The sequence below is a fragment of the Oncorhynchus mykiss genome, chromosome 12, assembly GCF_013265735.2.
Source record: "Oncorhynchus mykiss isolate Arlee chromosome 12, USDA_OmykA_1.1, whole genome shotgun sequence".
NCBI lineage: Eukaryota > Metazoa > Chordata > Actinopteri > Salmoniformes > Salmonidae > Oncorhynchus > Oncorhynchus mykiss.
This window is the reverse complement of record NC_048576.1, coordinates 79,515,040-79,538,665: the sequence shown is the minus strand read 5'-3', so window position 1 is coordinate 79,538,665 and position 23,626 is coordinate 79,515,040. Positions and strand designations below refer to the sequence as shown.

At 42.8% G+C, this 23,626-nt stretch overlaps 1 protein-coding gene across 1 annotated transcript in view; it reads right to left on the bottom strand.

Annotated features, from left to right (window-relative positions):
* The window catches only part of LOC110538549 (transmembrane protein 104), a 75,802-nt gene that overhangs the window by 7,236 nt on the left and 44,940 nt on the right, over positions 1–23,626 (bottom strand). Inside the window, exon 9 of the mRNA XM_036938635.1 lies at positions 15,461–15,554. Within this exon, the coding sequence (XP_036794530.1) occupies positions 15,461–15,554 (94 nt within the window). The remainder of the gene's footprint in view (positions 1–15,460; positions 15,555–23,626) is intronic.

The following is a 23,626-nucleotide window of genomic DNA, read 5'->3' as shown; positions in this document are numbered from 1 at the left end:
ACGGCGGCACAGGCTAAGGTCGGGACAAGGAGGCTCGGCATCGCGCCTCAAATTGATAGTGAATGGCAAAAAGGCATAGCGGCTCCGCGGGTATCAACACAGGCTGATCAGACCGTGTGAAGGGCAGGGAGAGTTTGGGGGAAAGATCTTTTTTTAACCATGACTTTCAGGTCAGGATGCATCACATGGTATTAGAATGGAATGACATTGGTAGCAATCTTTGACACGGCTCCATTTTGAGCAGGTATACTGGAGCGGCTGAATGGAACCCACCCAAATAACTGGTGCTACCTTCTGGGTTATAGATCGGGAAGCCATAGCCAGGTCACAACTTGAATAATTACTTTGGCAGCTGCTTGACAAACACACATCTGTGATAGAGAACAAGTGAGGTTCAAAGGTAAACAGTGTTCTGTAAAAAAGCATAGTCGACCCTTCTACTGTAGTTCTGTCCCCTAAAGTTGGAGTGGCAGAGAAGTTGGAGTGACAGAGAATTTATCTATGGCTCTGATCCCAACTATCATGCTTTAGTGCTCATTAAAGACAAGGCCTCATTTGTCTTACTTAAGGCACTGAACTAACTCCTCTTATCTTTGAAAGAGATTGAAAGTCGATCAGATGAAAGAACTGAACACTAAGTAGAACAAAGTACATTTTGATAATGTACTCATTCATCATTCCTTTGCAATTGGATCATGCTACATGAGTTAGGGCAACCATGTGTGGGTTTTATAGTACTTGGTGCAGCCTTAGCTATGAATCTCACTGGTTTTATCTGTCTAACGGCAAAGAATAGGAGGAAATCTTTGATCACTAGGAGGGCTTTAGAGGCACGGGGACAGTATGTCAGGAGAGAAAATCCAACGCAGTTAGTCAGATTACAGGATTAACAGCCATTGCTGATAGCATAGAGCCAGTATTAAATAAGTTATTGCATCAACAAATATATACATTTTACATTCCTTATTGCGGCCATATTGCTCTCCTCTCTCTAAAGGGCAGTGTCATTGACTTCCTGATGGGATTCTAATCTGAAGCACTCGTTTCATCCTCCTGGTAATTCTCAATTAACAATGGAAACTCCTTCTTGCCTCTCCATCGATGGACACTCAGGTGAAAAACTAATTAATTCAGATGGGATGAGACATTTTCTTTGCAGAGATATCTCTGATGATATGGTGATTACCTGGACTTTTACATTAACACTCTCTGCTCTTCACGCCTGTCTGTCTGTTACACTCGTCACACGGCATCGGGGAGGAATGGAGTGCATTGTGTAGGTGTCAAACAGTCACATATCACATCCACATAACTGCCATCGGTGATATATAGCACTTCAATGGGGATGGCAATGACCTTGTGGGGAATGTTTCAATTTAAACGCCCCCCAGAGGAGGCCCTTACAGTTGTATCTCCAGTGGTAGCAAACAAAGCGTTTGTGGTTAAGCCAAGGTTGGCCGGCACTCTCAACCCCCCAAGTAGATGTAGAATACAGTATCTGTGGAAGAGGGACTCCTCTTCAGCCGCTGCCCTGGGACGGGTTTCCTTGACTCCATTAAGGAGCACAAAATGACTTCAGGTGAGGAGCTTTGAAGCACACCACTGTTCTGATTTTGTGAGTAGTACACTCTCTGTAGCAATGCTTTTGCGCTTGATGTGGTAAGAAGAGTCTATAATAACAGTTGACAGGTCAAGGGCTTTTCATGTACTTTCATCTTTCTGACATTAAAAGACATATGGGATATTATTCTAGCAAAGGCTTTGACAGTAGATAGGAACATTAATCTCTACTGGTATACAAACTGGCCTCTTGCTACTTCCATTGCTTAATAGATTAAAATCCAAGTCCAACTCCAGCAGCACTCCTTTGCAGCAATCATCCCATCATTAATTAAAGGGCAATTCCACCTCTTTTCAACCTCCCATTCATTACCTCCAGCACCAAACCAGTATTTACATAATTTGTGAAAACAGTATTTCTATGATCTGTGGTTAGCCTTTTTGGGATAGAGGGCAGCATTTTCACTTTTGGATGAATAGCGTGCCCAGAGGGAACTGCCTCCTACTCTGTCCCAGATGCTAATATATGCATATAATTTTTAGTATTGGATAGAAAACACTCTGAAGTGTCTAAAACTGTTTGAATGATGTCTGTGAGTATAACAGAATTCATATGGCAGGCAACAACCTGAGAAGAAATCCAACCAGGAAGTGCGAAATCTGAGGTTTGTAGTTTTTCAACTCAGCCCACATTGAAGATACAGGGTGATATTAGTTATGTTTCACTTCCCAAGGCTTCCACTAGATGTCAACAGTATTTAGAACCTGTTTTGAGGATTCTACTCTAAACGAGGGGCCCATAAGGGCTCTTTGAGTGAGTGGTCTGGCAGAGAGCCACAGCCTCGGTCTGGCGCGCTATGGGTATCTTTTTGGCTGCTTTGTTGTATAAAGGCTGTACTCAGATTATTGCATGGTTTGCTTTCTCCGTAAAGTTTTTTTTAAATCTGACACAGCGGTTGCATTAAGGAGAGGTTTATCTAAAGTTCCATGTATAATAGTCGTATCTTTATCAATGTTTATTATGAGTATTTCTGTAAATTGATGTGGCTCTCTGCACAATCACAGCATGTTTTGTAACTACTGAACGTAACGTGCCAATGTAAACTCAGATTTTTTTATACCAATATGAACTTTATCAAACAAAACATACATGTATTGTGTAACAGGAAGTCCTATGAGTGTCATCTGATGAAGATCATCAAAGGTTAGTGATTAATTTTATCTCTATTTCAGCTTTTTGTGACTCCTCTCTTTGGCTGGAAAAATGGCTGTGTTTTTCTGTGGCTTGGTGGTGACCTAACATAATCGTTTGTGGTGCTTTCGCTGTAAATCCTTTTTGAAATCAGACACTGTGGCTGGATTAACAAGAATTGTATCTTTAAAATGGTGTAAAATACTTGTATGCTTGAGGAATTTTAATTATGAGATTTTGTTGTTTTGAATTTGGCGCCCTACACTTTCACCGGCTGTTGCGGGGGGTTCCGCCAGTCCTAGACAGGTTAAAACAACAAGAAAGGACATTCTCTCATCACAGGATAGGATTAAAAGTAAAAATATTAAAAAACTGATTTTCAAAACCTGCAACAAGTGTCTAGCCAGAGTGAGGGTATTTTCTTGCTCCCCACGTCACCACGGATCTCATAGTGTTTAAAACATTTTAATGTTCTTTATTTCTATAAAACATAGAAATGCACAGTTTTCACATATGTAGACACTCGTATTGTGCTGGAGATAATGAAAATGAGTTTGAAGTGGTGAAGTTGCCCTTTAAACGAGGTGCTGCATGATGAGACCACTTGGTTGAGTCTCAGTGGTAATGAGCAGCTCTGGCAGTTTCCCCGACTTCTAGGTTTGCAGAATTTTTTACTGCAGATGTTTTTTGGTGATGTCCTATAATGGCATAGTCTTGGTTCAGAAGCAGGGGGACAGGACAGCCACGGCGTGTGTGATAGCTGGTGATAATGGCCTGCTAGCCTGGCTACTTCGAGACAAGCCCCGCGATCAGGGTGTGCAGTACCGCAGCAGGGCTACCATTTAACACCCCATACAGCAGCTCAACTCCACCGGGCAGAGCAGAGTTCAACTCCATGACGTTATCTACAGTGTTCACGAAAACATCAATTAGTCCAATCACTCAGCCATGCCGCTGCAAATTGCACATTAGGCCAAAGACAAGAAACAAAATGCACCTACCTTCTTTACCATAAGACTGAGCTAAGCCACGCTCCAAACACTGGGATCTCGAAAACACATCCGCTTGAGGCTGCCTTGAGGTCAGGTCCCCCCCCTTAACTTCTCAACCGCAAACGTTTAAAACCAACAACCTCTTCTGTGCTACTGGTGACATTTTTAAAAAAATGGCATAACAAACTAATAGAAGTCAAATGTTTAATTACCCATCCAACAGTAATTAAACATTCAGTGAGGGCAGAATATAAATGTATTTTTTCTTCTGACCATTTCAAATAATTTATTGAGCATAGAAAGCTTGGTTCATGATGCAATGGACGTACAAGGCAGACAAGATAAGAATAAAGCAAATTCTCGTCTGCTTCTGTCTTCAATATCAAATCCTGTTCAGACCTGACATTTTTTTTCAAATGAGACAAACGTAAAATGTTCAAAGCAAGTTGTGCATTTGACCTCTAGTATTCCTGCAGATCAATGACGAAACCCTGAGAAAGAGCATAAACTACAACACCAGACTGCGGTTAAAACTACATTCTAGAAGCACTGTGTCTTACATTCTCAGTCCTCCCTCACCTCCCTCCCAGACAAGGAAATGGAGGCGACGACGTCAACACGGTGAGGTGAGCGGGTCAACAGTCATGATTAAGGGCTTAGTTGTCAGGGTATTGAGCTACAACTGACCCCAGGCAACACCACAGCAGAAGACATCCTACAAGTTTTCCCCTAATCACCTCCTATTAACTGTGTTCACTATCAAAACTAAGTTCTCTTCATTACAAAATGAAACACCAAACACCAATGCTAAACAGGATCAAGGAGAGGTGCCCAAAAACAAAATAGGGAAAAACGCTGCCCACATGTATTTCTCTATATATCAAAAGTCACCAGAGATGTGAGTAAAGCGGACCTAGGATCTGAGCTCTGTTTATGTTTTGTTTCTGAAAGAGAAGTGTCAAACTAAGACTTCTACACCTGCATTGCTGTTTGGGGTTTAATGGCTGGGTTTCTGTACAGCACTTTGTGACATCGGCTGATGTCAAAAGGGCTTTATAAATACATTTGATTGAAGACCTATTTTCTATCTGAACAACTCCGTGGTATAGAAGTAATGTCCGTTGTGATAAGAAAAGGAATGATGCATTCGAATCTGGAGTTTTCCTTTAATGCAATTTTCAGGACTTCTGAACTGTGCTGATGTTGGAAAGTTAATGAACGCCCAGCCATACTTCAACATTCCCTGTGAGACGCACTCTGCATTAGCCTCTCTGGGCAAACTCTTAGGTTCCGCTCAATCAGCCACTAGTAGAGGTCCCTCCCTGACCTTCAAAAACAAATACTACCCTCTCTCTCTGCTTGAAATGGGAATAGATAGCTGTCACGCTCCCTGGTTACTCCCTAAACCAAGACAGTGGGATGGACTGGATAGGGATCCACAGATCACTGTGGGCTGGGGCCTGTGGTTTCAGCTATTCATTTCTCCAGAGAGAGTAACAGCCCTAGTTCATTTCACAGCCTCTTTTCCTATTGAGCCGGAGGTTACTCCACACAAAGCTTGGCTGGGGTGGTGTAGCTCACCATGTCTAGAAAAACAAATGTGACAGTGGGAGGACAGTATTCTCAGAATGCATGATTTCTCCATTCCCACCATACAGTAGGATCTATATTCCACGGCTGTAAGGGTAATAAATAGCGCCTCGGAGGCTCTTCACCTATCCATCCATCCATCCCTGTGGAGACAGAAGAGGGGTGATGAATGCTCGTTTACCGAGCTAGGTGCCTTTCCATCTATTCCTCTCCACTCAATATCAATTAAAGTGCCGGCTCTTAACCCTTCTCCCGGTCTGCTGTCGAGTGCAGATAATGATCCCCCTCTTTCTCTTCACAGTGTGCTGCTAGAGAGGATGGGGACAAGGTAACAAGGCAGCAAGCTTTATCTATTCACATAACTCACCCAATGGAGATGGGTTTCAACAAACGAGCGTGTGAGCACCTATGGGAGTTCATAGAGACTGGGTGCAGTATGTGAGCGATATAGTCATTCAACTAAGAACCTATGAGGTCATCAGGCAACAGAACTGTGACATTAAAAGATGGGTCAGGGGAACCGAGTGTAGAGTAGGAGGAATAATAAACAGGAACACAAAGGGGAAACACAAATGGGTATGGAAACAGGGCTACACAAATAGTTTCTAATGGCTCCAGCGAAGTGGGACCAAGTGGGACCATGGACAGAAGCAGCTACAAGCTGAGTGATGGGATCACAACCGGGACAGGAGATGGAGTTACAAGAGGACTACACATATGGACTACTATGTAAGTCATGTCCTCAGTGGGGGAAGACAAATAGTGGTGGAAAGTCATTAAATCCAGCAAATGTGGAAGACAAATAGTGGTGGAAAGTAATTAAATCCAGCAAATGGGGAAGACAAATAGTGGTGGAAAGTCAATCAATCCAGCAAATGGGGAAGACAAATAGTGGTGGAAAGTCATTCAATCCAGCAAATGGGGAAGACAAATAGTGGTGGAAAGTCATTCAATCCAGCAAATGTGGAAGGCAAATAGTGGTGGAAAGTAATTAAATCCAGCAAATGGGGAAGACAATTAGTGGTGGAAAGTCATTCAATCCAGCAAATGGGGAAGACAAATAGTGGTGGAAAGTCATTCAATCCAGCAAATGGGGAAGACAAATAGTGGTGGAAAGTAATTAAATCCAGCAAATGGGGAAGACAAATAGTGGTGGAAAGTCATTAAATCCAGCAAATGGGGAAGACAAATAGTGGTGGAAAGTCATTCAATCCAGCAAATGGGGAAGACAAATAGTGGTGGAAAGTAATTAAATCCAGCAAATGGGGAAGACAAATAGTGGTGGAAAGTAATTAAATCCAGCAAATGCAGGTTAATGTAAAAATGAAGAAAAAGGTGACTAACATGCACTGTCAGTTTTGTAAGACAGTTTGCTATAATGCAGTTATATTTTAAGGATAACTGCATACTGGTTGGCAAAAAAAGGAAAAACTCAGTAGTTCTAATTGCTTATTAAAATATATGAGTTGTCAATAGGTGAGAATCCTGTGAAAAATGTGAATAATGTGGTTCGATGTTGTGATATGGTTTCAGAGTGACAAGAACATTAATATAATTGCTGTCTAAAAATGTATCATACTGTACAACATCAAGTGTCATTATGGAAATCATTTGACTGAAAACAAAAAAACCTGGAGGACTTGTTACGAGTTTCAAACACGTCTTAAGACATTCTCAGTCTCCTCATAAGCTGTCTCATAAAAAAAGAAATATTCTTACACTTGAGGGTTTTGTTTTGTTAGTAACTCTTCATTAACATTAATGAGGATCTGTTGGGGGCTTTAAGGTGCGGAGAAGGAGTCACAGGATGATTCGAAGATACCTGGTACCTGAAGGTGTAAAACCATGGGCCTAATCCAGAGACGTATTCACAGTGCATACTAATGACATCTTAAAACAATCATGAATCCCATCATCGTGACAGAAATAAGAGGTTTACTATTAGTTTCATTATATCGTTAAGTTGGTATTAAATTCCTCCCTTGAGACCAAAGCTTTGTTAAGTCACAACCTTCGCCAAGACATAAGCTATGCTACAGTACACGCGTATGCATTCAGGTCCAACAACGTGTCCAATTCAGCAGCTTCAGTGGGTGAAAAGAGTGGAGCTAAATCAGAGTGAGGAGATGAGTCAGAGGACACGTGATAAAATGGATAACAGGTGAAATGAATAACTCCAGAGTCCCATTTTCTTGCTGCAGGGCAACGATAAAGCACAGTATCTTTAACAGGACAGACAATTAATGCCTTGAGAGCATAACACATCCTTTTTAAATCAAATCAAATCAAATTTTATTTGTCACATACACATGGTTAGCAGATGTTAATGCGAGTGTAGCGAAATGCTTGTGCTTCTAGTTCCGACAATGCAGTAATAACCAACAAGTAATCTAACTAACAATTCCAAAACTACTGTCTTATACACAGTGTAAGGGGATAAAGAATATGTACATAAGGATATATGAATGAGTGATGGTACAGAGCAGCATAGGCAGGATACAGTAGATGGTATCGAGTACAGTATATACATGAGGTGAGTATGTAAACAAAGTGGCAGAGTTAAAGTGGCTAGTGATACATGTATTACATAAGGATGCAGTCGATGATATAGAGTACAGTATATACGTATGCATATGAGATGAATAATGTAGGGTAAGTAACATTATATAAGGTAGCATTGTTTAAAGTGGCTAGTGATATATTTACATAATTTCCCATCAATTCCCATTATTAAAGTGGCTGGAGTTGAGTCAGTGTCAGTGTGTTGGCAGCAGCCACTCAATGTTAGTGGTGGCTGTTTAACAGTCTGATGGCCTTGAGATAGAAGCTGTTTTTCAGTCTCTCGGTCCCAGCTTTGATGCACCTGTACTGACCTCGCCTTCTGGATGATAGCGGGGTGAACAGGCAGTGGCTCGGGTGGTTGATGTCCTTGATGATCTTTATGGCCTTCCTGTAACATCGGGTGGTGTAGGTGTCCTGGAGGGCAGGTAGTTTGCCCCCGGTGATGCGTTGTGCAAACCTCACTACCCTCTGGAGAGCCTTACGGTTGTGGGCGGAGCAGTTGCCGTACCAGGCGGTGATACAGCCCGCCAGGATGCTCTCGATTGTGCATCTGTAGAAGTTTGTGAGTGCTTTTGGTGACAAACCAAATTTCTTCAGCCTCCTGAGGTTGAAGAGGCGCTGCTGCGCCTTCTTCACAATGCTGTCTGTGTGAGTGGACCAATTCAGTTTGTCTGTGATGTGTATGCCGAGGAACTTAAAACTTGCTACCCTCTCCACTACTGTTCCATCGATGTGGATAGGGGGGTGTTCCCTCTGCTGTTTCCTGAAGTCCACAATCATCTCCTTAGTTTTGTTGACGTTGAGTGTGAGGTTATTTTCCTGACACCACACTCCGAGGGCCCTCACCTCCTCCCTGTAGGCCGTCTCGTCGTTGTTGGTAATCAAGCCTACCACTGTTGTGTCGTCCGCAAACTTGATGATTGAGTTGGAGGCGTGCGTGGCCACGCAGTCGTGGGTGAACAGGGAGTACAGGAGAGGGCTCAGAACGCACCCTTGTGGGGCCCCAGTGTTGAGGATCAGCGGGGTGGAGATGTTGTTGCCTACCCTCACCACCTGGGGGCGGCCCGTCAGGAAGTCCAGTACCCAGTTGCACAGGGCGGGGTCGAGACCCAGGGTCTCGAGCTTGATGACGAGCTTGGAGGGTACTATGGTGTTGAATGCCGAGCTGTAGTCGATGAACAGCATTCTCAAATAGGTATTCCTCTTGTCCAGATGGGTTAGGGCAGTGTGCAGTGTGGTTGAGATTGCATCGTCTGTGGACCTATTTGGGCGGTAAGCAAATTGGAGTGGGTCTAGGGTGTCGGGTAGGGTGGAGGTGATATGGTCCTTGACTAGTCTCTCAAAGCACTTCATGATGACGGAAGTGAGTGCTACGGGGCGGTAGTCGTTTAGCTCAGTTACCTTAGCTTTCTTGGGAACAGGAACAATGGTGGCCCTCTTGAAGCATGTGGGAACAGCAGACAAGGCCCTCGAAATGACCACATACATAATCAAAATCGCTTTTAAATGGGAAACGTTTGAAGAATTGGAAAACATAGGTTACCTATGAAGGACAGCTAAAGATTGTATAAATTACTTAATAACAGTCATGGAGAAAAAGAAGAAGAATACATTCTGGCTGATGATGCATTGGCTCGGTAATCAATAATTTGCCTTGAAGTGGTACCCTTTGTGCTGAACCCACTCGCTCGCTTTAAGTTTATGGCCAGAGCATCATGCCATAAAAAACGAATATATACACTGAACAAAAATATATACGCAACATGTAAAGTGCTTCCCATGTTTCATGAGCAGAAATAAAAGATCCCAAAAATGTCCCATATGCACAAATAGCGTATTTCAGTAAAATGTTGTGTACAAATTTGTTTACATCCCTGGGGACAATTAAAGACCACTAAAATGTGCAGTTTTGTCACAATGCCACAGATGTCTCAAGTTGAGGGAGCATAAATTGGCATGCTGACCACAGTAAATCCTCCAGATCTGTTGCCAGATTAATTGAATGTTAATTTCTCTACCATAAGCCATCAGTGTACAGAATTTGACAGTACGTCCAACTGGCCTGTAATCATGCTAGCCCAGGACTTCCACAGCTGGCTTCTTCACCTGCAGATCTTCTGAGACCGGATGAAACCCGATTTTAACTGTACCGGGCAGATGTGTGGGCGAGCGGTTTGCTGATGTCAACATTGTGAACAGAGTGCCCCGTGGTGGCGGTGGGGTTATGGTAGGAGCAGGCATAAGCTACAGACAACAAACACAATCACATTTTGAATGCACTGAGATACCGTGACGAGATCCTGATGCCCTTTGTCATGCCATTCATCTGCCGCCATCACCTCATGTTTCAGCATAATGCACAGCCCCATGTCACAAGGATTTCTACACAATTCTTGGAAGCTGAAAATGTCCCAGTTCTTCCATGGCCTGCATACTCACCAGACATGTCACCCATTGAACATGTTTGGGATGCTCTGGATACGACGTGTACGACAGCATGTTCCAGTTCCCGCCAATATCCAGCAACTTCACACAGTGGAACAACATTCCACAGGCCACAATCAACAATCTGATCAACTCTATGCAAAAAAAAAATGTGTCGTGCTGCATGAGGCAAATGGTGGTCACACCAGATACTGACTGGTTTTCTGACAACTCCACTACCTTTTTTTTAAGGTATCTGTGACCAACAAATGCACAGCTGTAGTCTGTGTCATGTGAAGTCCATAGATTAGGGCCTAATGAATTGATATCAATTGACTGATTTCCTTAAACTGTCACTAAGTGAAATCTTTGAAATTGTTGCATGATGCGTTTATATTTTTGTTCAGTGTATTTATGCGTTACCGAATGGAGTAACATTTATCCATTTTCCGGTTCTATTTTTTATTGCGCATCCAATTACTCTTGAGACCATTGTCAGTGAGCTCTCTCTTTCAGAGTTGGATAGGCTGGTATAGCCAGACAAACAATCCCTAACAGTTTAGTAGCAAATCTAGTACAGACAGATGCTGTTTCTGTGTCAAAATGAGACTAGAAAAACTGTAGAGACAGGGTGGAGAGGTCAGACAGGCTATGCTGCCCCAGTCCTGATAACGGCACCACATAAATTGCCAGAAAATTCTTCAACACGAATTTCAGAGGGCAAAATCAATTGAATACGTCTTCAGACAGCCACTTGCCTTTCATGAAAAAATAAAAAAATAAAAGCAGTACTTAACCTCTCTGAGCACGGAACATGGTAGCAGGCTGAAATTCCACAACATACGGTGATCGCTACATAAATGGTCATATTAAACATTCATGAAAATACAAGTGTCTCAAATGTATCGAAAGCCTAGAATCTTGCTAATCCAACTGGATTTACTGCGAAAGAATACGATGCGATTATCTGAGCATAGAGCCCCATAAAAAAAACAATTTCAACCAGCACAGGCATAACATAATCACAAACTGCATTAAAATAAATTGTTTACCTTTGACGATCTTCGTCTGTTTGCAATCCCAATGCTCATTGTTACACAATGAATGATCTTTTGTTTGATAAAATCCGTTTAAAACACGAAACATTTTGTGAACCGCTTGTGTCGTGAATTCCGTCTCATTTCATTTGACGACACATTCCAGGTAAATAACCCACACAAAACGTGACTTTTCCAGTCATGTTTGGTTTCATTGCAATCAACTGGTTTGTTTGTAACACAACCAAACCTGATGGGCCATTTCGCGGGACGTATTGACTGAAATAAACCGATTTGAAGACAACAAGTAATGACATCACTGTGCACCAATGATATGACCACGGTTTCGTTGATTGACTGTATTTTAACCCAATGACCACTGATCGTCTTGAAATCTAGCTGGGTAGATAGCCAATGAGCTGAGGTAAATGACAATATGCAATGGTTGTGTGTTGGAAGACCAACCTATGTCGTAAACTCCGGCGTAAAGAGAGTCATTCGCTATTGAAGTTTTATTTCGGAAGGAGCTACGCATTTTACGCACAGCGTTGTTTTGGTAAATGCGCAGATTCAGCTGATAATATATCAAACAGTATGGCGACTAAGTCAGGGAAAGCTAAATCTAAGTCTAGATATACAGATGTACGCACAATATTAGAAGAAATTGATCGGAAAAGTGAGACAGAGATTGTTGTAGGACGATTCATTTAGCGATTCCCAAGTGGAGGAATATTTTTTTGAACGGAGAGGACACCGTTGTAGCCACTGTGTATAATCTGTAACGTGCCTGCAGAAGAGGAACAATGTCACCGTTTTGGACTGGTAAATTATTTTCATGCTAATGCCCTTGTTTGAAATTAATAATATAAAATATTATTTGTGATTTTTTTAAATTTTAGAAGCAATATATAAAAATGTAATGTGATGAAATGATGTAATGAAATGTAATGAAAAGTGATGAAATGTGTCTGCCGCCCCACCCCAACCCACATGAAATAGCCTATTTGAGGCTGTTGAGGGGAGGGCAGGCCCACAACAATGGCCAAAGTGAAATGGAGACAGTAGATACAGCTGGTCTGTTGTAATATAATAAAGACAGTAGATCTAGCTGGTCTGTCATAATATAATAGAGACAGTAGATCTAGCTGAAATGTCATAATATAAAAGAGACAGTAGATCTATAATAATATATTCAACCTTATGTTCCCTGTACTCCATATAAACAGTGGGGCAAAAAAGTATTGAGTCAGCCACCAATTGTGCAAGTTCTCCCACTTAAAAATTTGTTAGAGGCCTGTAATTTTCATCATAGGTACACTTCAACTATGACAGACAAAATGAGAAAAAAAATCCAGAAAATCACATTGTAGGATTTTTAATGAATTTATTTGCAAATTATGGTGGAAAATAAGTATTTGGTCAATAACAAAAGTTTCTCAATACTTTGTTATATACCCTTTGTTGGCAATGACAGAGGTCAAACGTTTTCTGTAAGTCTTCACAAGGTTTTCACACACTGTTTCTGGTATTTTGGCCCATTCCTCCATGCAGATCTCCTCTAGAGTAGTGATGTTTTGGGGCTGTTGCTGGGCAACACGGACTTTCAACTCCCTCCAAAGATTTTCTATGGGGTTGAGATCTGGAGACTGGCTAGGCCACTCCAGGACCTTGAAGTTCTTCTTACGAAGCCACTCCTTCTTTGCCCGGGCGGTGTGTTTGGGATCATTGTCATGCTGAAAGACCCAGCCACGTTTCATCTTCAATGCCCTTGCTAATGGAAGGAGGTTTTCACTCAAAATCTCACGATACATGGCCCCATTCATTCTTTCCTTCCTTTACACGGATCAGTCATCCTGGTCCCTTTGCAGAAAAACAACCCCAAAGCATGATGTTTCCACCCCCATGCTTCACAGTAGGTATGGTGTTCTTTGGATGCAACTCAGCATTCTTTGTCCTCCAAACACGACGAGTTGAGTTTTTACCAAAAAGTTATATTTTGGTTTCATCTGACCATATGACATTCTCCCAATCTTCTTCTGGATCATCCATTCAAACCAAGCTGCTTACCTATTGCAGATTCAGTCTTCCCAGCCTGGTGCAGGTCTACAATTTTGTTTCTGGTGTCCTTTGACAGCTCTTTGGTCTTGGCCATAGTGGAGTTTGGAGTGTGACTGTTTGAGGTTGTGGGCAGGTGTCTTTTATACTGATAACAAGTTCAAACAGGTGCCATTAATACAGGTAACGAGTGGAGGACAGAGGAGCCTCTTAAAGAAGATGTTACAGGTCTGTGAGAGCCAGAAATCTTGCTTGTTTGTAGGTGACCAAATACTTATTTTCCACCATAATTTGCAAATAAATTCATTAAAAATCCTACAATGTCATTTTCTGGATTTTTTCTCCTGTCATAGTTGAAGTGTACCTATGATGAAAATTACAGGCCTCTCTCATCTTTTTAAGTGGGAGAACTTGCACAATTGGTGGCTGACTAAATACTTTTTTGACCCACTGTATATATATTTATTATACCTCAGCAGAACAATATTGTGTAGAGCTTTGGCAAAGTGGGTGATGTTATATCCTTCTTGTTTGGCCCTGTCCGGGGGTCTCATCGGATGGGGCCACAGTGTCTCCTGACCCCTCCTGTCTCAGCCTCTAGTATTTATGCTGCAGTAGTTTATGTGTCGGGGGGCTAGGGTCAGTTTGTTATATCTGGAGTACTTCTTCTGTCTTATCCGGTGTCCTGTGAATTTAAGTATGCTCTCTCTAATTCTCTCTCTCGGAGGACCTGAGCCCTAGGACCATGCGTCAGGACTACCTGGCATGATAAATTGATCAATTAGGTTAGGTCTCCTGTTAATTCCTCTGAGATGAGCTAAACATTAGAAATGTACCTAAACTAAAAAAAAATACAAAATTGTTGACACTAGAGATTTAGGACTCAAGCATGCTGTCTAGCCCATTCATTTTTCTTCAGCCGTCTGTACCTCCTAAACTTCGGGCCCATAATGTTTGTCTTATAGGATTTAAAATGGTCTCCAACCCTGTGTTTGATGGCTGCATAAACACCTCAGCTTTCAGTGCCCTATACTTTGACGGCAGGCCATCTATCCCCATGCTCTGTGGCACCGGTGCAGTAAGGAAACAAAGAGCTGCCACTACGGCCATTTTGAATCATTAGCTGGTGCTGTAGAGAGGCCTGTAGAGGTGACACAGCCAATCAATCAAAGGTAGAGCCAGGGGAGGGCGGGGATATTAAAGGGAGTGGGAGGGGTGTAGCCAGAATCCCAGGGTGCTTTGTCGATAGCCAGATAATGGACAGTGTGTGTTGTTTATGTGCACGCAACTGTGTGTGTGTGTGTGTGTGTGTGTGTGTGTGCGCATGCGCGTCTGTGTGTGTGTGTCTGCCCTGTGTGTTGTTATGGGTGCCAGTAGTATGCCCACACGAGGGTGGCGGCAGAGCCATGATTCAGTAGTGTTGTGATTTTAACAGCAGGTCCAGGACGGGCGGTTTATTTTTGTCCGTCGCCCTGTGAGTGACGGTCCAATCAGGCCTGGGATGGGCTGTCAGGCCTGTCAGGCTGAGGGATGAGAGGAGATGGGAATCAGGACACGGAGCGGGACTGCCGTATGATCGACGGACCCAGGCACAGGAGCCACGGAGAGGAGAGGGGAGAGGAATGAAAGAGGAAGATGAAGAGGAGGACTGCTCCCACCAAGGTTCAGAACGTCAGCCAGGTGGAATAAAGTGTTTTTTTCCTAAACATTTGCAACAGTGACAAAGAGCAATCTGGGAGAAGGCGTGAGACCGTGACCCAGGGATAATGGAGTGTGATATTTAATCGAAGGAATGACACACCCTCCATCATGCAAACAAACTTGGAGATAATGCACATTAAAGCACTTCCTAAATAAATACCCATGACAGATTTACCATTTCGATAAAGTTCCTGGGAATTTCACAGCTTGAATTGCTCTACCTACAAAACAAATTGAGATCCACATTTAATGTGATTATTTGAAGATGCGTGCCTTGAGTCTGTCCAGAGCAACCTTTATCAGCCTATGGTGTTTGTATACCTTAAGGTAAGATAGGTTACTCTTACCGATCCAGCGCATGAGTGAGGTGAGGATCTGGAGGTATTTAGTCTTCTGAGCATCGAAGAAGACGAAAGGGCCCAACATCAAGGTGAAGATGCTCTGTAGAGAGGGAGTGATCATCTTAAAACACATTGGAATCACTTTATACAACATATTCACAAACCAGTGTGTGTTTGGGTTGTGTTTATACTTCCACATTTATGCTTTTCTAGGTCCACAGCATGGGAAATAAATGACAAATAATACAATTGGATTTTTCCAAGATGAAAAGAGATAAAACTCTGTTTTCATGAGAACATGAGGCTATTTATTCCCTTTCCACCCAATATACACCAAACCCCAAAATAAAAAATGTAAGTTGAAATCCTATGAGGCCATCGTAGTACCGATTGCCTCATAACAAAGATAGGTCTTATCGAGAGTTGCAATCATCAGTGGCATCAGCCCCCTCTCTCTATTCCCCATCTATCCCATTCTCTCTGACAATCCCATGTATGATAGTGGAGGTTGAGTGACGTGTGATCTCAAGGCCAGTCACTTCAGTGGCATGTCATCTGAAGAGGAGCCTGCAGGATAGAACTCACACAGTCAGACACAATAATCTCTAACAGGGCCTGGGGGTGAGAGCTCAATCAGGACACCAAAGTGGGGACAGAAAGACAGAAAGATACAGATGGAGAAATGTTCCACTCAGAAAACCGATCTGCTCCAGTCACTCTCCATCGCCAGGACCTCTGACCCCTCCCATGAACCTCCCTAACTCCACCCTCAGCTCTCCCTTCCCTCTGTGCTGTATTTACAGGGTGGGCCCATGGGTTGTGAGGGCAGGACAAAGAGATCAATGTTGGTGAAATAAGTGTGAGACAGGACAGAGAATGTAGACAGCCTCTACCTGCACAAGGAGGCCATCCACTGGGGACAGGGAAGGGTACAGTGCTGGCTGAATGCTAATACCAAGGACCAGCCGACAGGGAAGGGTGGGATAGGTGGGACCAGACTCATTTAAAACTTTATTATTTCCAGAATTATGGAGGAGAATTGTGAATCCCAGGTGTCAGGAGATGAAAGTGCTGAATAGCACTTAATACCAGCTACGGGTGACTGCTACAAATCAGTGCAGAATTCCCGAAAATGTACTACATCTTGGAGCGACGGACATTAATTTGCAATAGTCATTAATGTGTAATGGAGGAGGCATTATGGAAAGTGTGGAGTGTCCTAAAGAAGGTTAAGTCGTTAACGGTTGAGTGACAGTGAGACATATTTCAGCGCTGAATGGTCAGTGGTGTCTGGGTCTGTCTCTGTACCTGTGGTATGAGACAGTCTAACGTGCCATACTTCATCCTCCAGCCAGACAACAGTCCATCACAGGCCTGATGATACCTCCCATCCATCTGCCAGCAAGTGATGGACTGCTACCACTCTTGGCCTGAGAAGACATGGTATATGCCATCTCAGAGGTGGGGAATATGTGCTTTTCAAGAATAGGGAGGCAGGTAGCCTAGTGGTAAGATCGTTGGACTAGTAACCGAAAGGATGCAAGATCGAATCCCTGAGCTGACAAGGTAAAAATCTGCCGTTCTGCCCCTGAACAAGGCAGTAAACCCACTGTTCCTAGGCCGTCATTGAAAATAAGAATGTGTTCTTAACTGACTTGCCGAGTTAAATAAAGGGAAAATAAAAAGGGCCCTCAAGGCTTTACATTGGAGAGAGAGAGAGTCTACTGGACCGGACAAAGACCCATATAAACAGAGATTCTCCATCAACGTGAAGAGCATGTTTGAACGGGACCTTTTCACTGCCATAGCTGGAGGCAACATATGGTCTCTACAGAAGAGGAGATAGTTCTGTGGATGAGACTCTGGTGTTGGCCTGGTGTTAAGGCAGTAGTGCGCATGTGGCTGGAGGGGAGAGCTGAGTGGGTCTGCTATGAAAGAAAGATGTCTTTTAAAGCAAACAAAAAAGTAAGAAAACAAAAGATGATGCAAACTTCTGTCTATCTCATGAAAGAGAAAAGAAACAAAGTTATAATTTTCAAACGGATCTTGTTTATAAAAAAATAATAATACGAGTGGGGAGGCATAGTGTCTGTGGGGTGGCCGATGAATTTCACCCTTCTTGTGCAGTTAGCACCACACATGAATCAAGACACCTCCTCTAACCAATTACAACCTCCCACCACAGCCAGACAATAAGACCTCAGGACACTGGACTACACTTAACCACAGCACAACAGCCAGAGGAAGCAACACAAAACAATTCAAATGGATAAAGAATACGAACAGCAAAAACAGCTCTGTGCTGTATCTTGATAAGGCTTTGTCGGTGAAGGCCAGCATTGACTTACAGAAAGTTGGAGAGAGCCTTTCATCTCTGACAGGGAGAGCAGAGAAGAAAGAAACCATTTTGCCAACAAGGTTTTGTGATGGTAATGACAAATAGGATGGGGAATGGGATGGCATCACACTGGCAAGCAATGCCAAAGCCAGGACCGGAAGGGAAGGCTGGCAGAGGGGCAGGGCTGGAGGCAAGAGAGGCATGGCTTGTGTACAGTATGGGGAGGAGAGGAACAGAGGGAGTGTGGGCAAGGGGAGAGGGCATCAGGTGCCATGTGCTGTAGGGTGACTCAGACCCAGTGTTGGCAGGGCCTTAGGAGCAGGAGGGCACAGGGGGGGCGCAGAGAGAGAGAGAGAGACAGAGGAACAGAGCGACCAGAGGCACTGCTGCAGGAGATAACACTTTCCCAGTAACTCTCTTCAGAACCTATAACTACACACTCTGCACCATCTTACTATAGGACGGAGAAGGAGCCTAGAGACAGGGACAAGGAAGTGAAAAGGCCAAAAGAAACCTCATTAAAATAAAAGCTGCAAATTCAGAGCCGTAGACGGACGTTTTTAGAGCAAGGAGGCCTACAAACCTGACTCAGTTACACCAGCTCTGTCAAGAGGAATGGGCCAAGATTCATCCAACTTATTGTGGCAAGCTTGTGGAAGGCTACCAGAAAAACATTTGACCCAAGTTAAACAATTTAAAGGCAATGCTACCAAATACTAATTGAGTGTATGTAAACGTCTGACCCACTGGGAATGTGATGAAAGAAATAAAAGCTGAAATAAATCATTCTCTACTATTATTCTGACATTTCACATTCTTAAAATAAAAGTGGTGATCCAAACTGACCTAAGACAGGGAATTTTTACTAGGATTAAATGTCAGGAATTGTGAAAAACTGAGTTTAAATGCATGTGGCTAAGGTGTATGTATGTAAACTTCCGACTTCAACTGTGTGTGTGTATACACACACGATGTGACAGGAACAATTATAATGGCATGGGGATAATATCAGTCTTCACTAATCAAAGGCTGGCTCATTCATGGCTTCTGACTGAGACTTGAGGACAACATCACTAATAAAGCGGTTGGGACTGTGATTCAATTCAAGTCCATTTTGGGCCAGCTATTATCATCCTCAGAACCAATGACAGTGAAAACATGTCCTTTCAAATCCCTTGCCCTCAGCGCCATCTGTGTTCAGTGATCTTTCATTTGAAAGGCGGTTCTGCTATTAATAAGGTTTGGTGCAGACGGAGTCAGTGCCCACGGGCCAGCCAAGCACTCAGGTGGACTTATTTAGGACTATCAAGGAGACACAGGAAGCAAAGCACTCCCTGCCAAGTATGCAAGAGGGAAAAACATAGACAATATAGGTAGAGTTCAATGTCTTAGGAAGATTGACTGGCACTTGGTTTCGATGCATTTAATTCTACATTCAAGACGCTCTACTGATTTGTTCATCTCACTCTTCCCTGCGCTGCACTGAAATTGATTTTTGTCTATGCATGTTCTTTCCTGACCCAGAGTGCTTACGTTTCAAACTTATGCAATAAAAGTATCCATAGTGAGAACAAACCCTGTCATGGAGAAAACATTATTTTCCTTCCCTCTCTTCGCGGTGTGCTGATGATTTTGTTCCGGCAGAGTGACACCCTCAACCATGACTAGGAGTGTTTCATTTTTGACGACAATGACATTCTTAAGCATCAGCCATTTCTTGCCTCAATATCAGACAACGATGAGCAACACCAAACCTGCCACAATCACACACTTGAGTGAAATGCAATAAACAATAAGTCAGAGATGAAAACTGCAAAAGTGACCAGGCTGACAACGGATACAAAACACTGATTTATTCTATTACCCTGGCAGAAAGGGTACACACTCTCTCCACAGACCATTAGAGCACTTCTGGAAGCAAGAGACAAGCGAACAGACCCCCAAGGACAATATCCTATCTGATAACAATGACAGGAGAACATGTAGTAGTTCTGTTTTTGCCATAATAATTAGTCAATATGCGGTTTGTTGCCAGGTGGACACACAGTAAAATAGTGTTTAACCACAATTCTGGCACTACACACAGACCCTTAATTTAGATTGTGACCAATGTTCCTACACGCAGCTCCCCAGGGCTGCCGCCCACAATTGCCAGCCTGCACAGAGACGCACAAAGGTGAACTTCACTCATCTTTACTAGTTTGTTTGCCCCAAACGTGTACATTTCTGGCCATTTAGGAAAGCGAGTCAGGCAAAGAGCTGTTTACGTCTTGAAGGGGCAGTGTTTTATTTTAAGACAGGCTTGTACAAGCTAAGAAGCCAATAGTGAGGGTAGCATACAGTTTTATATGATTATTCGTTCTAATAATGTATGAGGATAATAATACATTTTATTTTGTAAAGTGGTTTCTTGCATTAAGCACATTACAACTACATTTTCAGTTACCTCAATGTCTGAAGGACAAGTGGCTAAACAGGTTAATGTCAGGTCCTGCATGTTTTCAAAAGCCTCATGGAATGTAGGCTTACAATGAACACCGCAATGGCTGCTATTGTAGGCTGTATCATAGAACAGCTTTCAATAGCTATTTCCATGTTAAAATGTTATGGGATGCATTTCTCCATTGTTTTTGATGGTAGGCCACTCTTGTAGGGCCTGCATTATGATCAAATAGCCACAGTCGTCTACTTTGCCACTGTTAAAACTTAAAAGGCGGGTACAGCCAATGTTCACAGTAAAAGCGCCAGAAGTTGCACAGAATTTCTACAAGGTTCAAGTTTGTACTCAGCAGACCTCAAATTTGCTCAGTGCCGAAAGAAATGATGGAACATTGATGGTGACCCAGAAAAAGAGAAGGCTCAAAGGACACCATCCGTTTCTCATCATGTCCCACTGTCAGGACCAGAGGGCCTGGAGATCTCCTGCCACCTCCTCTCTCACATTCTCCATCTCTCTTTTCCATCTCTCTCTCTCTTCCTCTTCACACAGTAGGTATCTCCAGCAGGCCATCCCACTCCAGACAGCCATGTGGCTACAGTAATGAGCTCCCCAGCCAAGCAGGCCACCTCCTGTGCATGGTGGGGAGGTGAGCTCATTCACTGGAGTGCTGGGAATGACTCACCTGTCAGTTCAATCACCATGGGACTAGAGTCACCAAAGTGCTGGAGAAGAAGACTTTCTGGGTTTGGTGCTTTTGTTGAAAATGCCTTCTCAGTTTGGTTATAGAGCTGAGAGATGGTGTGTGATCATGGAATATACTAGTAGTGTTATGGGAACTACACATTCATTGATATCAATCAAACTTAAAAACCCAAATCATTGGTTTGTTTAATCTGCCGGTGTCCATAATCTCTCCAAAGATCATGGTGGAAAAAGTGGCTGACAATAAATGTCAACAAGTAATCACTATTTTATGTGAAAGATTTGTGTGTAAGGGAATCATGTGTATGCAACAGCCGTTGATTAGCTTTGGCTTGCGTCATCTTTGAGTCAATCCGTTGGTCTGGTTAATCACAGCATATATGAGTATTTCACGTGGGCACTTCGGCCATTACAGTTGGCCCACATAACACATCTCTGATCCATGCACCCATTTGAATAATTAATCACCATATTGGTTACCTCATTCTGGAGGGGTCAGCCAGATACTAACCACCACACAGCTGTCTTGGTGCTCTAGGATAGGTTGGTTACAGGGATTGGATTCAAATCTGCATCACTTGACTGCTACAAAGCTGTTTGGCATCTTGCTTTTATATTGCTTAGTATTCTGGCCATTGTGTTATTTCTGGTGTTTGGGTGGAGGCGGAGGGGGTTAATGGATGAAAACCCGGAAGCCAGAGACCACTCATGGTGAATTCTCTACGGTCATGGTCATGAGAATGCCATGTGGTCATGCAGCCTGGAACACTGTAATCCACCCACCATCAAAACAGCAGAACAAAAGATTACTATTCCCAATCCCCACAGTCCCAAGATCCCCAGCCATTTGTTTCAGATGTTAATCTTCATTCCGGACAGATTTCACATGGAAAAACCTACATGGGTGGGGATTGGGGAGATAGGATTCCATTCCGGCTCATTTCTGACTAATGAGGATAAATGATAAAATACATTAAATAACAATTCAACTGAGGTCACCGGTTTCCTTTCAACTTCCTTCGAAAGAAAAAAAATAAATAATAATTTGTTACTCTTATCTCTTACTTTTTGGGGGGTATTTTCTTAAAACTGCATTGTTGGTTAAGGGCTTGTAAGTAAGCATTTCACTGTTGTATTCGGTGCATGTGACAAATAAAATACAATTGTATTTGACTCAAAATTAGATAAGGCCAAAAATGCATCTATTGATCGTCTGCGGTGCGGATCAGACACAATCTGGAGTTCCTCACATTAATGCTCAATGACATTAGCTGAGGAATGGAGAACAGAGGAATTCGACATGGGCAGGGACTGAGCACAAAACAGGCCCAAAACATGGATCAAACGTGGACAATGGTTTGGCTGGTACAATGAGGGTTTTGGTGGATAGCCTATAAATTGTACACAGTTGAAGTCGGAAGTTTACATACACTTAGGTTGGAGTCATTAAAACCCGTTTTTCAAAACACTACACAAATTTCTTGTTAACAAACTATAGTTTTGGCAAGTCGGTTAGGACATCTACTTTGTGCATGACACAAGTCATTTTTCCAACAATTGTTTACAAACAGATGTTGACTGTTTGTAGTTGACTGTGCCTTTAAACAGCTTAGAAAATTCCCCAAAAGTATGTAATGGCTTTAGAAGCTTCTGATAGGCTAATTGACATCATTTGAGTCAATTGGAGGTGCACATGTGGATGTACAAGGCCTACTTTCAAACTCAGTGCCTCTTTGCTTGACATCATGGGAAAATCAAAAGAAATCAGCCAAGACCTCAGACAAAAAATGTAGACCTCCACAAGTCATCCTTGGGAGCAATTTCCAAACACCTGCAGGTACCAAGTTCATCTGTACAAACAAGAGTACGCAAGTATAAACACCATGGCACCACGCAGCCATCATACCGCTCAGGAAGGAGACGTGTTCTGTCTCCTAGCGATGAAAGTACTTTGGTGCAAAAAGTACAAATCCATCCCAGAACAACAGCAAAGGACCTTGTGAAGATGCTGGAGGAAACAGGTACTAAAGTATCTATATCCATAGTAAAACAAGTCATATATCGACATAACCTGAAAGGCCACTCAGCAAGGAAAAAGCCACTGCTCCAAAACTGCCATAAAAAAAGCCAGATTGCAGTTTGCATCTTAGGGAGTGCAATATGACCCCATTTACACTGTATATTGGAATGGCAAAGAGTTGAAAAACTACAAACCTCAGATGACCCACTTCCTGGCTGGATTTTTCTCAGGTTTTCACCTGCCATATGAGTTCTGTTATACTCACAGACATCATTCAACCAGTTTTAGAAACTTCAGAGTGTTTTATATCCAATACTACTAATAATATGCATATATTAGCATCTGGGACAGAGTAGCAGGCAGTTTACTCCGGGCAACTTATTCATCCAAGCTACTCAATACTGCCCCCCTGTCACCAAGAAGTTAAAATAAAGTGGTGATCCTAACTGACCTAAAACAGGGGAATTTTTACCAGGATTAAATGTCAGGAATTGTGAAAAACTGAGTTTAAATGCAGTTGGCTAAGGTATGTAAACTTCCGACTTCAACTGTACATACAATAGGCCATAAAAGCCCATGAGGGATGTATAAACCCAAGCTGATGGTGATAACAAGTCAATTGATTCATTGAACATGGTGAGAGCAAGGGGAACAAGGAGAGAAATGAGAGGA